Source organism: Podarcis muralis, chromosome 6 (genome assembly GCF_964188315.1).
Source record: "Podarcis muralis chromosome 6, rPodMur119.hap1.1, whole genome shotgun sequence".
Classification (NCBI taxonomy): Eukaryota; Metazoa; Chordata; class Lepidosauria; order Squamata; family Lacertidae; genus Podarcis; species Podarcis muralis.
In genome coordinates this window covers 50,373,388-50,387,062 of record NC_135660.1, presented here as the reverse complement: position 1 = coordinate 50,387,062, position 13,675 = coordinate 50,373,388, and the positions used below count along the sequence as shown (strand labels likewise).

Genomic DNA, 13,675 nt, shown 5'->3' with positions numbered 1-13,675 from the left:
CCAAAACTGTTCTTAACCTGAGGTACCACTTTAGCTAATGGAGCCTCCTGCTGCTGCCGCCGCTGTGCGATTTCTGTTCTCACCCTGAAGCAAAGTTCTTAACCCAAGGTTCTATTTCTGGGTTAGCGGAGTCTGTAACCTGAAGCGTCTGTAACCCGAGGTACCACTGTACAACTCCTTAGCTAACAGGACCAGTGGTCAGGGATGATGGGAGTTGTAGTCCCAAAATATCTGGAGGGCCGAGTTTGCCTCTGCCTGCCTTAGGACCTGCCTAGATGAGGAACCTGAGGCCTTCCAGATGTTGCTCCGCAACCTGTCGGCCGCCGCGCAGGCTGCTGAGTTGAGAAGAGCCTGGTCGTCTCGGGAGGGCCGCAGGCTCCCCACCTCTGGCCCAGACTCCCCCTCCTTCCCTGGACTTTCTGCTCTCCCCCTTCAGTGGTACCTGCCAACAGCTTCGCCCTAAGCCGGTTCAGCGCAGCGGCTGAGGTGCATCCCTTTGCCTTATACACGGCGAAGAGCCCGCTAAAAGACAGCAGCTGAGCGGCAGCTGCTTTGCCCCGGACAGCCTCCACCACCGTCCCAGACATGAAGGGAGAGCACAGTGGGGAAGCCCGGCCGCCTCGCTGCGTCCCGAGTCCCGGCGCCGTTTTCTGCCCACGTGGGTCGACGGGAGGAGGAGCGGCAGGCAAGCAAGCAACGGCCACCGCGAGGCAAAACGGCGAAGAGAAACGGCCACTTCCTCGCCCGCAAACTGTAAGGCCGAAGAGCACTCTGGGAACTGTAGTCCTCGGGTTGGTTTCGCCGAGGGACTCGGGAGCAGGGGCTTGTGGGACTTGTAGTTTAACTACGTCTTCTTTCCCTGCTGCTATTATAGCAGGGTTTAGAAAACAACCCACAGCCGATTTTGGTTGTTCTTATTATTACCGACAACTGTACACACTGACGGTAACAGTGTGGCTTGAAAGTAGAAGAGAGTAATCTTCTGCTCTAACGTCTGCCCAGAAATAAGTTCCATTGTGTTCATTGTTGTGCGCGCGATGCTGGCTGGGACTGATGTGGGTGGTGGCCCAAAAGATCTGGGGCGGGCATCAGGCTGGGGGAGGCTGGTCCAAGCTTTTGTTGATTAGAGTCTACATGAGGATATGCATTTATTAGGGCATAGCTCATCAGATACACGAAGGGTTATGCCCTGATAAATGCAGGGTGAGGTGCATCTGGTGAGTTTACTTTTGGTGCTTCTGTACAGATAACAACTCAAACGTATTGATTTCCATAATACACTTAATGCAGAGTCAGGAGAAGGCTGTTCTTCTTCTAGTACATACCACTTTATTTCACCCAAGAGGGAGGGGGCAGAAACAGCTTGTACATGATGTTACAGTTTCGAGTCATTTTTCACCTCCTGGGCAGCTTGTTTCCTCCAATATCACATTTGTGTGCAATATTTACACATGGCATTGCATCTCCCACTCAACCAAGACATGTACACAGTTCATACTCTATCACCCAAGAGAATTTCTTCAGAGACAATATATCGCTCTGAGCAAAAAGGTGCTGCTGCTTTCTGATAAATTGGCTTGGAAAGCTACTGCTTCTTCCTTTTTCTTACCCATCACTTGGACAGTCATTGCACCTTCCCTACATGACTTAAAAGAATTATATGACACTGACCAGTTGTTCAGTCCATTAATCTTAACTGCCTCTGTAGCACCCTATAAAGAATTCCTACTGCAGGCTCCCCCTCACTCTGGTCATAGTACAGTAATTCGTTTCCTTCAACTACTGTGCAAAATGCATCATTCAGGATCCTAGACTACTTTCAGGCATCAGATTAAACCCCATGGATTTGAAAACTTGGTAATCATCATGGAATAAATGTGATACCTGTACAGAAAGACATCTGCTACAGCAATATTGTCATTATCAAATATCTGGATCCTGAGAATGCCCTGCTTTTTATTAACTCAAGACCTTACTTTGGTGCTGGGAGAAAAAAGGAAGGGAGAAGCAGCATTGTAGAAGCAGACATAGGCTGTGTACACAATCCTGTTTACTCTGTATCCAGTCTGCTCCCATCACCAGTTTGGGAAGTGGTACACACATGATACAGCCACAATTTTATTTCTATCCAATGTTGCTTATGAGATACTACATTCTGATGTGTTTTTCCTTAGTTAAGATATGGACTGAAAGGGGGGGGAAATGACTAGGCTGCATTTTAAGCTGGTAATGTGGGGAGCCAAGGGTGCTGCTTTAAGCTCTGTAGAGCAGGGGTCAGCAATCTTTTTCAGCAGGGTGCCGGTCCACTGTCCCTCAGACTTTGTGGGGGCCCCGACTATATTGGGGGAGGGGAATGAATGAATTCCTATGCCCCACAAATAACCAGAGATGAATTTTAAATAAAAGCACACATTCTACTCATGTGAAAACACGGATTCCTGAACCATCTGCAGGCTGGGTTTAGAAGGCAATTGGGCTGGATCCAGCCCCTGGGCCTTAGTTTGCCTACCCATGCTGTAGACGTGGTACTGGTGAGGGGTATGGCCTGTGGAGAGAGTCCAAATAGAAAGACCTAGAGCAGGGGTACCCAAACTGTGGTCCACAAGCTTCATTCAAGTGGTCCACAGCACGGAATCCCAGAATTGTAGAGTTAGAAGATGACCCTTGGGGTCCCTACAAGTCTATGATTCCTCGGCTAATCAATGAAATAAATAGATAGATGATAGATAGATAGATAGATAGATAGATAGATAGATGATAGATAGTACTGTGACCCAAACAGGTCATTTATCCACAACAGTGTCCAGAGGAGAAATTACCACTGGGAGGAGCACAGAGAGAAAAAACACCATGGGGCCCCTGTAGCAGCAAAACCAATGCCTTCATCTGCCCCACCTGCAATAAAGCATGTCTGTCCTGTATTGGTCTCTTCAGCCACAGCAGGCACTGTAACTCTCCAATGGTTTGATTTCCCTCCAACGGCACACTCTTCCAAGACAGATGTATGCCAACAACCACCACCACCACTATGACCTGTATAAGTTAATGGCAATATTAACTTTTTATCTGCTAAGAAGGTGGCTGGTAAAGTAATCTGATAACATTATTCAGTATTTTATGCTATTACTGACTTTTCTTCCACACAGAAGGGAACTCCATTATAAATTAAGTAAGCTAGCATTATTTATAGCCCACCGACCTGTTCAGGTTGCTTGTAGTACTGAATAGAGAATGTTCTTTCTAAGCAGGTGCCTTTCACTTTTTGCTACCTGTGGTTGGAATTTGGGTTCCTCTAAAGTGTTGCTAATGGGCCACAGCTGCAAAGGAAAATGACTCTGGATTGCAGTTTATTTACTAAAGACACGTTAATGGAAATCTGTGAGTGCACATTAATGTTAAATGACTCATTTGTGTGGCTTCAGCTGTATTTTCCATTCTGGAATTGAATAATTCTAGGAAGAAAAGTTACATCTCCCCATCACAAGTAGAAAAGCAGAATAAAGGATAATACCATGTAGAAGTATTTTAATATTTCTGATTTTTATAAGCAGATAATGCACCAACAGGGCAAGTCTGTCAATATCACACTATATCTTCAATATCACACTATATCTTCAATATCAGTTCCATTTTATAGATCAGAAAAAGAGAGAGAGACCTGGTGACTGACGGAAGTCCAGCCGTCATTAAATGGTGAGGCATAGCATAGAAAAACCACACAAAGAGCCAGCTATATTTTCAGGAAGGTAAGAGCAGCTCCTCCGTCCGCTCTCCCCTGATTTTATTATCCTTTGTTCTCCTCTGTCGCATGGCCGTTTGCCAAAGTCTCACGTTACCTCATCCGGTCATGGCTTTTCCCCACCCATCGCCATATAAGGTAATTACTGCCCAGAGGGGGAGCATAACTTCATATAAGGCTATACACTTAATACACTGCAAGGCACGGACATGCAGGTCACCGAGGCACCAGGTGGCGCTACAAGCCTTTGCCATGACTTCATGGCTCCCACAGGTGACTTGTTCCTTCTTTCTCACGAATGACTATATCTTCAAGGCAGTGGAGGTATTGCATCAGAGTTTTCCTTCTCCTAGATGGGCTACCTTCCCAGGTTGACGAGTTCATCTGCCCTTCACTTCCCTCTATAGCACGTGCAGTACCCACCTTCTTGACTGTTGGACCCACTATTGGTCTCATCTGCTCAATCTTCCAGAGCCTGTCTTTGCATGCAGGAAAGTCCCTAACTCACTGAGTTCTTGAGAACTTAGAAATATGCAGGAGGACGACAACAATATTGTGTCTATGTGTAAGCAAATTTCTCTTGTATTTTTTAATGATACTTCAAACCACTGTGTTTTGGGAGGTCATTAAGTTACTCTACTCCTGACGTCCCTCTGTTAGTCCTCACTCTAATGCAGCATGTTTTCTCTCTCTCTCAAGGCTTCCTAGTGAAACATTAATGAGAAACTCATGCACAGCCATACAATTTGTCTGATTAGGTCATTCATGTTTAATATGCTTGCTGCTCACAGTTCTTCCCAACACCAGGTATTGGATAGAGTTGTATTTCATCATCAAAATACCCTTTACGCTGAGATCTAAATGATTAATTACTTTGACTAATGGTACTTTGGCACCAGACTTTCCTGACCACTTCTGAGTGTAATCTGCACACGTTACAATTTCTACTTACAAATAAGAAGCTCTGCCCATTATGCTCGATGGCAGAAATGTGCAGCCTTTCAATGAATCAGGATGCAAGCTCACAGAGGTGGCCACCACAGGCTTGGCACCAAAATGAGGCATTCAACATATGCATTCAAGCCTAGAGATGCAAGAACAGCGAAGCAAAGAGCTCACATCTGCTGCAATAGCCAAAAGTAGTCAAGCAAGGAGATGGCCTGTTCCAGTGGTTTCCAAGCATCTGGTTGATAATTGAATTGCACCTCGTGAGGAATCTTTATACTCAATGCCAGTGATGGAACCTGGGACCTTTTGCATGTCAAGCACGTGCTCTACCACTGAGCCATCACCGTTCCCAAAGGCTGATTGGTGCTATCAGTACTTTTAACAAACTGGGACTACATACCCTCCGCCCCAGCAGCTGGTTGAGGGAGGATTGAGCACATGATCCATCATCCAGTCAGGGATACTCATGTGGAAGTTTGCTCTTGGCTTGTTCTTGGTTACAGCTCAGGGTGAGGAGAGAGCTTAATCACAGGTCCCAGTTTGGATGACATGCTGGACCAAACTTTGGCTTAGCTTAACACAACATGGCAGCAAAATGGACTGGGCGGGAGCAAAGTGGCTCCAAGCTTGCTGTCTCGCTAAGCCAAGGTTGGTTCTTTGGCCACCCGAGATGCTTATCAAGCTACAAAAACATGGAAAACAAACCAAACTTTGAAGAAACAAGCCATAGTTTGTTTAAGCATCTGTATGACAACTCATGGTTAACTTGTAGTTTGTTAAACCGCAGCCTAAATAAATCATGGTTTAATGTTTCATGTGACACAGGGTACCAAGAATAACATTACTGCCTGCCTTCTTTAATGTCTGTAAATTGCTTTGTTAATGGCTGTTATTAGTATCTGAACAAACAAAACAGCAATGGTGCTGCGTCTAATAAATACGCAAACCTTCATCTTCTGGAATAAAAACATGCTATCTCCATTGAGGTTTTGGCACTATCCTTGTCCCCAATATCTTTTGAATTACTTCAGGTCTTTATCTGCATTTCCGTTCTTCTTGAATGTGCTTCACAGACAAATGCACAATCAGAAATGCATTTATTACTAAACTAGCTAGCAAAGTTAACAGTCCAGTCTCTCATATGTCCTATCCCTGGAACACTTCTAAGGACAGCTTGAGCCCTGCAAAACTAATCCAGATAAAGGGACACTTTGGGAAAAGGACACCCAATCAAAATCTCCTAGATGAGAGCCAACTAACAGATGGTAAGAACTGAATGTCCTGGAAAAATACCTTCATGGACATAGTGGCGAGTGCATCAGGTTGATAGCCTGCCAAGCACAAGGCCCAGATGAACAAGCTGCAAGAAGCTTATGGTGAAACAGGATCCTGTTATAAAAGAAATTGATATAATGGGAAAAGGTCAGACAGACGAAGTCCTACATATGGACAACAAATGACATAATCTTGTTTATCCCTGCATTAACAATTTGAACAATGGTCACACACACCCAAAATGATCAATGCATTTCATAATTAGTTTTGACTGTCTTTATTATTGAATGGGCCAAGTGCACTTGGCTCATGACCATTCAGAACATTCAGCAACATGCAGTGAACAAGCTCAGGATCTAAGCACCATGTCAGGCTTCAGTATTGCTCAAAGTGATGTATAAGAGGCCCTACAAGTTCACCCTTTTTGTTTTCCGAAACAGGTATCACTGTTGTGTGGAACAGATAATCTGTTTCTTTCCAGGGATCTGTTCTCAACAATAATGTTAGTGTAGAAATAAAAATCTATTTGTTTACTGCAAATGTAGTTTACACTCAGCTATTAACAAAATCAAAAGATTGGTAAGTCTCCTTTTAAGATAAAATACATGCTAAGTGAAGGGACGCAGGTGGTGCTGTGGGTTAAACCACAGAGCCTAGGACTTTGCAATCAGAAGGTTGGCGGTTTAAATCCCTGCGACGGGGTGAGCTCCCGTTGCTCGGTCCCTGCTCCTGCCAACCTAGCAGTTCGAAAGCACGTCAAAGTGCAAGTAGATAAATAGATACCGCTCCGGCAGGAAGGTAAACGGCGTTTCCGTGCACTGCACTGGTTCGCCAGAAGCGGCTTAGTCATGCTGGCACGACCCGGAAGCTGTACGCCCGCCCCCTCAGCCAATAAAGCAAGATGAGCACCACAACCCCAGAGTCGGCCATGACTGGACCTACCGGTAATGGTCAGGGGTCCCTTTACCTTTACCTACTAAGTGGGTTGTTCCTTCCTTCCTTCCTTCCTTCCTTCCTTCCTTCCTTCCTTCCTTCCTTCCTTCCTCCCTCCCTCCCTCCCTCCCTCCCTCCCTCCCTTCCTTTTCTCTTTTTGTAGAACACTGGATTTAACTGTCAGTTTTAAGGTAATATGGGAAATACTTGAACTGCTGAAAAATGTGCAGTAATATTGCAAGTGTCTCTTTTTTTGCAGTATTTTAATTGCCTTGTGTAAAAACATTTTTCTCAAGAGGAGTACTGCATCTAGCCCTGTGGAACTCCCTCCCATCAGATGTGAAGGAAATAAACAACTATCTGACTTTTAGAAGGCATCTGAAGGCAGCCCTGTTTAGGGAAGTTTTTAATGTATGATGTTTTGTTTTCTTTTTAATATTTTGTTGGAAGCTTCCCAGAGTGGCTGGGGAAACCCAGCCAGATGGGTGGGGTATAAATATATTAATTATTATTGATGTTGTTATTATTATTATTATTGTTACTACTACTACTACTACTACTACTACTACTACTACTACTATGGGAGTGCTAGCATAAAGTTGTGGAAGCCAATCTGAACTTTTACCATTATAATTCTGTGAGATGTAAATATAACAGCCCAGAGTTTCCTGGCAGCTTGCCTGTCATTCACGGTAAAGCCATAATAGATGGGCACATAAAATTACTACTTCTTAGATATAGGCCAGTTTAATGGCCCTTGTTCCATTTTGTCTTTGAGACGAATTATAGCACACACTAAACAGATAATAGCATGACCAGGATAATGGCCCATTGGGACTGCAAATATCTAACACAAGACAGAGGAACGTTTATATAACTGACAAGTCTGCATTGTAAGGGAGAAAAACTTTTATGTAACTGACCATCACTGATCATATAAAAGATCGCTTGTATGCCGATGATCACACCCTGTTATAATGGATTTACACACTATTAAGCACAGAAGTGGCTTTAAAGCAGGAGCTGACTGCTACATTCTGGAAATGTAAGGTGATGATTCTCATTATAGTAACAGGAGTGTGTACTATGTACTATGTAGGCAAATGATAAACTATATGTTATTTGCAGGCATGAGAATTGTAGTTTTTAGAGAGTCAGGCTAAGAACAGAGAGACCTGAATTTGAATCCACACTCAGCCATAAAGCTCAGAGCAACCTTGGATCAGTTGCTATATTTCAGCCAACCCTGCCTTACAGTTGTTGTGCAGATAAAATGGAGGGGAGAAATAGGTACATCACCTTGAGTTCCTTGTAGGAAAGGTGGGCTATTAATGTAGTAAATGAACATACTGTATGTCCTATTATGGATCGGCTTGGAATCATACAGAGGACTTCCCAGTTTGGTACAGTGGTAGAAAATTGGCTTGGCTTAGCCATATCTACGTGTCAGATGTTGTTAATAACGCAGGATTTGATAACTGAAATGATTGTTAAGGGTTTTTGGGGAGCCAGAGTTTGCAAGTGACCACCTTTTAACTCCTGGACACAGCAAATGTAAAAATATATGCCATGTTAGCAATTTCACTCCTCCGATGCTGCATTTGTGATTGGTGTAAATCACATGCCTGTCTAAGAGTGTGGGAAACGGAAGACAGTCTTATCTCTTCCGCTGTATGTACTTTGTAATGTACTTTCACTCTTATTTGTGCCTGTTGCTCTCTCGGAGCTGGAGAGAACGGACACCATTATGCTTTTGTCTGTACATAGTTTGTAAATAAATACAGTCATACCTCGGGATAAATACGCTTCAGGTTGAGCGCTTTCAGGTTGCGCTCTGCGGCGAACTGCAAGTAACGGAGCGCGTTACTTCCGGGTTTCGCCGCTCACGCATGCGCAGATGCGCAAAAGGACATCACGCGCATGTACGGAAGCGGTGAAATGTGACCCGCTGTCGCGTCTTGTGTTCCATTCGGGATGCGAATGGGGCTCCGGAACGGATCCCGTTCAGATCCCAAGGTATCACTGTAGTAGATTAGCTCTACGATGTCTCACACGTCTTGCTGTGTTATGCCAGAAGTGTAGTGTGCATATACTATCTGGTATATGTCGCTGAGCACACTGCAAGAGAAGGGAGGTGCCTTTTCCAGAGCTGCGCATACCGGGAGACGCTCAGAGTTCCAGGGGCTTGCAGGCACCTCCAGCTTCCTGATGAAGCAATCTTAGGCTCTACGTCAAGTGTAGAGGACTAATTATAGGATACCATTCATTTTATTTCAATACAACCTCACTTCACCTCGAACCATTTCATAAATATCTTGAAACAGCCCCCTGTGGCTGACTTGGTGCATACTCAGGATCTTGTTTCATACACATGTCTAAATAGCTTGGGCCCATGTCACAGGTTTGTAAATGAGAGGTGAATAGTAATAGCAAAACCGAGTCTGTCTAGTAGTGACTGGTGAGTCTCAGATGTGCCACTTTTCTACTCTCAGAAGTTCTGTAGCTCTGCAGTGCCTCTGTCTTCAAGCCAGGAAGATCACAGAGGTGGGGCAGGGTTGACTAAAGAGCTGCCTCTCCATCAGGTGTATCTGGGTTTCAGTCTCTAAGTGAATATAGTGGGGCTTACTTCTGAATAAACATGTTGAAGACTGCATCGTAAAGCCCTAACCCCAAAGTTCTCTCGCAGACTTTGGGGATATTACCATAGTGCATGATGTGGTCTGGGGACTGCAACTTATGTGGAGGCCATAAGATGCTATTTTGCAGAATCAGGTATCCAATATCTTTTTCATTACTCTAACCATTTCCTTCCTTAAATTTATTTAGCATTAGTTTTTCTTCCAGGAAGCCCAAAGTGGCTTACATTTGGTTTATTCATTCATGATAGGTCACCCTCTCAGGACAGCTTATAGAGAAAAATAAAAAACAAATTAAAATTCAATGGCAATAAAATAAGTAACAATAAAAATGGAATGCAGCATAAAAGGTCAAATAGCAGAGCTTCATAAGTTATACAAATACTTCTGTCCCCAAGGATTTCACAACTGAGACTGAAATCCCACAACTGTTTACCTGGGAATAAGTCAATTGTGTTTTTCTAGGACTTACATCTGAGTAAGCATATATATGGTTGCCCTGTAAATGGTTAGGAGGGATAATTGAAAACTCCACGGAACAAAAGTGACATTTTGTAGACATGAAATATAATTTAGATATATAAAAACTGCACATGCATTCCGTGCTGAACATTATGAACTATGCACTCATTATATTGGATTTATCCATGTTCACCAAGCTAGAAAGTTATAATTTGGCTACTTACTTTAAATCAATCTTTTAAGCAAACAGAAAAAGTAAATTTCAATTAATAATGATATTCAATTTTACTTGTGTGGAGCACACACCATAAAGACTTGGAACAGAAAGGCCGTGATATTTCAGGCCTTTTGTCATTTAGAAACAGCACAGCACAATTCCCCTCCCCTCCAAAGAGGCAGTTTTTATTTGTTTCTGTTTACAGAAAAGAAATAATAGTTAAAAATAGTTTTTAAAAGTTCACGGAAGAAATAATAGTTTAAAAATGGAGATAAATCGCAGCTTTCGGAAACCATTTAAGAGGAAAAACCCACATATTAGCGATTTTGTTCTTTAGCTCATCATGATGGTGCTTCTTTCTTTCTCTTTCTTTCTTTCTTTCTTTCTTTCTTTCTTTCTTTCTTTCTTTCTTTCTTCCTTCCTTCCTTCCTTCCTTCCTTCCTTCCTTCCTTCCTTCCTTCCTTCCTTTCTAAAAGGCTGCCTTCCACAGAACACTTTAGGGGGAAAACCCAGTTATAAATGCAACAGTGAACTGGTAATCCCATAAAGAAAATTGCTTCAAAACTCCTTTCGTTTTTGAATTTGCTAAAATGTCCTTGTAATATATCCCACTTGATTGACTTTGTATTGTTCCCCCTAGGGACATTACTCTGTGTAACTAGATCCAGAGTCAGAGAATTCAGCAGTTGTCCAGGTGAAATAATCATTCACTTCAGCTGCCGAGTGCTTTGACTAAGTCACAGAGGCCGGAGGCCGGCATTCAGCGTTAACCTAAGCTGAGGAAATGCTAGTTAAATCACTGAAATCGAGGTTGAGGGCATCTGGTTTGATTGATAGCAGCACCACTGGTTTTGTGTTTTGTGAGCTAGTAAAATATTGCCTTCCTGCTCCTTTCCCTCCTTTAAACATGTTACTTCATCAAGGTACGGGATAATCACTGCCAAGTTTATGCCCCTCCAATTCAGCCAATTACAATGCAATTATGATTTTCTTAAGTTTGCAAATGGATGTTCTCATGGGTATCACCCATCACACATGGGCTAAACAAACTGCTTAAATAACTTGGCAAAATAGTGAGACGGCTATTTTTCACATCATTCAGGGCAAACTCCAGTCTGCTGTAGTCAGCCGGTCCTGGTTTCTTGATGAATATGTTATAAGTTTGCCAACATGTGTTTGCCCCATTCACCCTTTACATTTTTAGGCACACACTTCAGTTACGTGCAGAATATATGAAAAGTTAATCATAGGTTTATATTAGAAATCTCATTATTACAAGTGGAACCAAACCAGTCCCTATTAAGTTCAGAAAGCAAATGTACTACCTTTGCTATCATTGCAAACAGCATCCTTACAAATCTGTTTGGCTCCTTTTGTTGCAGAATATACATATTAACTGATATATAATTACATTTTCACTGATTTGGAACAGAGGATATCTACAGCCAAAAGCTTGTCAGTGGCTTATCGCTAGTTCTCTCTCTGTGCAGAGAATTTTCCTAGCAGATGGGAGAAGCAGGGAAGATGAACAGCAGTGAAAAATTTTCAGAAATAAACAGCAACAGTTCCCTTTCCTCCCTTTGGAAATGAAACCTAGGCGATGCCTGCAGAGAAACAGGGTGACAGAATCCTGGGGTACCATACCCCTTCAAGGCTACAAAGGTATGTATTATTTAAAAAGTACCTCAGGGAGAGATGTTTTGTCTCAGCTTTCTCCCTGCAGTGTTAGTTTCTCCTTGCAGATAGCAGTAAAAAATATGACCCACCTGCAGTTTGAAGTGGTATAACCCATTCTGCTTGGGACCTTTGTACCTGCACACATACTCCAGCTGTTCCTTGAAGCTGCTTCAATATCCTTTTCCTGTTGAAAGGGAGCCTTCAAAGGTCTGAACAGGGAGAGGTGGACTACATTTCACGCGGTAAGCGCTGTGCTCTAGTGCGAACATGACCAACAACACTAATATGAGTTCTGGCTACTGCTAGCACAGCTAACCAATCTTGGCAACAGTTTGACTATATCTGGCTTCTGGCAAGATTCCATGGTAATTATTACAGAGCAGCTGAAATCTGTGATAGATGACAAGTACTGTTTATAGAGTTCTAAAACCACAACATTTCAACGCGGCGTACGGTGCCCTGAACATACGACGAAACTATATCAAACTCACAAAGAGGCATGGAAAGAACCAGGGCATGCAGTCCTGAGCATTTTTAAAAACTTCAGCCTCTACAGAATATGACTGCAGTAAGCACTCTGATGTTTCAGAAGCCAATCCAAGTCCAATGGTTTGAGGATAGTATGATTAGAACACATTTCTGTTATGCTTCACAAAAGAAATATATCTGAGCATGCAAATACAGGTTCCAATGAAGTCTTTTAAATGAGGTAATAAGGTAGAAGAGGTATGCATGATGAAATGATAGCTACTGCCATAAAACACAACATGCTGGCTAATTCCCGCCCACCTATGTCTAGTGTAGGTCTCCTGCAAACACTTTAATGACAAAAAAGCTATAATGAGGTACACATTAAGGCTGATTTAATGGCAGCAAAAAGCCTTTACAGTGGAGAGGTATTTTTGCGGTGGGCCTTGTTTGTTTACGCCTCAGCTGCATAAATGAAGAAAGTACTTCACCAATGCTCATTTTACAAAGAGTCTTTGAATATGTGCTTGCAGCCACTAAAATTTCAGAACATTCCAGTGTGAAGCATTACATATGCCCTAAATGAGTGAGGCATTCTTGGACTGAAAAGTGCAAGTGGGTGGCTGACTTTGTGCATGCCTGCTGGGGTAGGAACCAGAGTTATGAGAGAATGGGATAATAAGACTTAGTGTGCTCAAGAATCACATAAGAGGAATGTGTTTGCCCTCAATAACTCTCAATTGGGAATGGGGAACCAACAGGCCAAGGACCAAATGTGGTCTTCAAGGCCTCTTATCTGGACCACGGGCCTCTGCTGAAACTGTAAACCCTCCGCAACCACACCCCTTTGCCCTGAGCCACATTCCTTACCAGCCCGGCTTTGCATCTGTTTCTGCCCAGCTGTCTTTGAACTGGATGGACAATAGATGGGAGTATGTGAGTGTATGTAGAAATGAGTCTATTGTACAAATCACATTTGTTGCTTTGCTAACTTTTGCCTCTGCCCCACCCCCCCAGAATTGACGCTTGGCCTGAAAAAGATTGTCCACCCTTTAAAAAAATTACCAACATGGTTTTAAACCTGAATTTTCTAGCTATCTATATTATTCCCATAAAAAGGCGAGGCAGAAGTAACATATAAGTAAAATGATGAAGCCCAACGTCCACTTACTAATGAAAGGAGTGATTTTAATTTAATGAGAGGAAATGGGTGGAGGGGGCAGATGCAATGCAGGTGAGGTGTAAAACCAATATTAGGAGAAGGGTCAGCTGGGAGGGTGATAGGAAAAAGCGGAATGTAAATGTAAAATCTGGTTACTT

At 43.0% G+C, this 13,675-nt stretch overlaps 1 protein-coding gene across 3 annotated transcripts in view; it reads right to left on the bottom strand.

Annotated features, from left to right (window-relative positions):
• Positions 1 to 13,603, bottom strand: part of TRUB1 (TruB pseudouridine synthase family member 1) — a 39,761-nt gene extending 26,158 nt beyond the window's left edge. Inside the window, exon 1 of one of the 3 annotated variants that reach the window (XM_028730201.2) lies at positions 11,977 to 13,603. Coding sequence is in view for 2 of the 3 variants with exons in the window: in XM_077930278.1 (XP_077786404.1) it covers positions 443 to 587 (145 nt within the window). In the remaining variant the exon portion in view is untranslated. Of the gene's footprint in view, positions 1 to 442; positions 912 to 11,976 lie in introns of those variants that run through there. The other 2 variants (XM_077930278.1, XM_028730200.2) reach the window with 2 other exon arrangements.
• Positions 13,604 to 13,675: the final 72 nt, after the last annotated feature.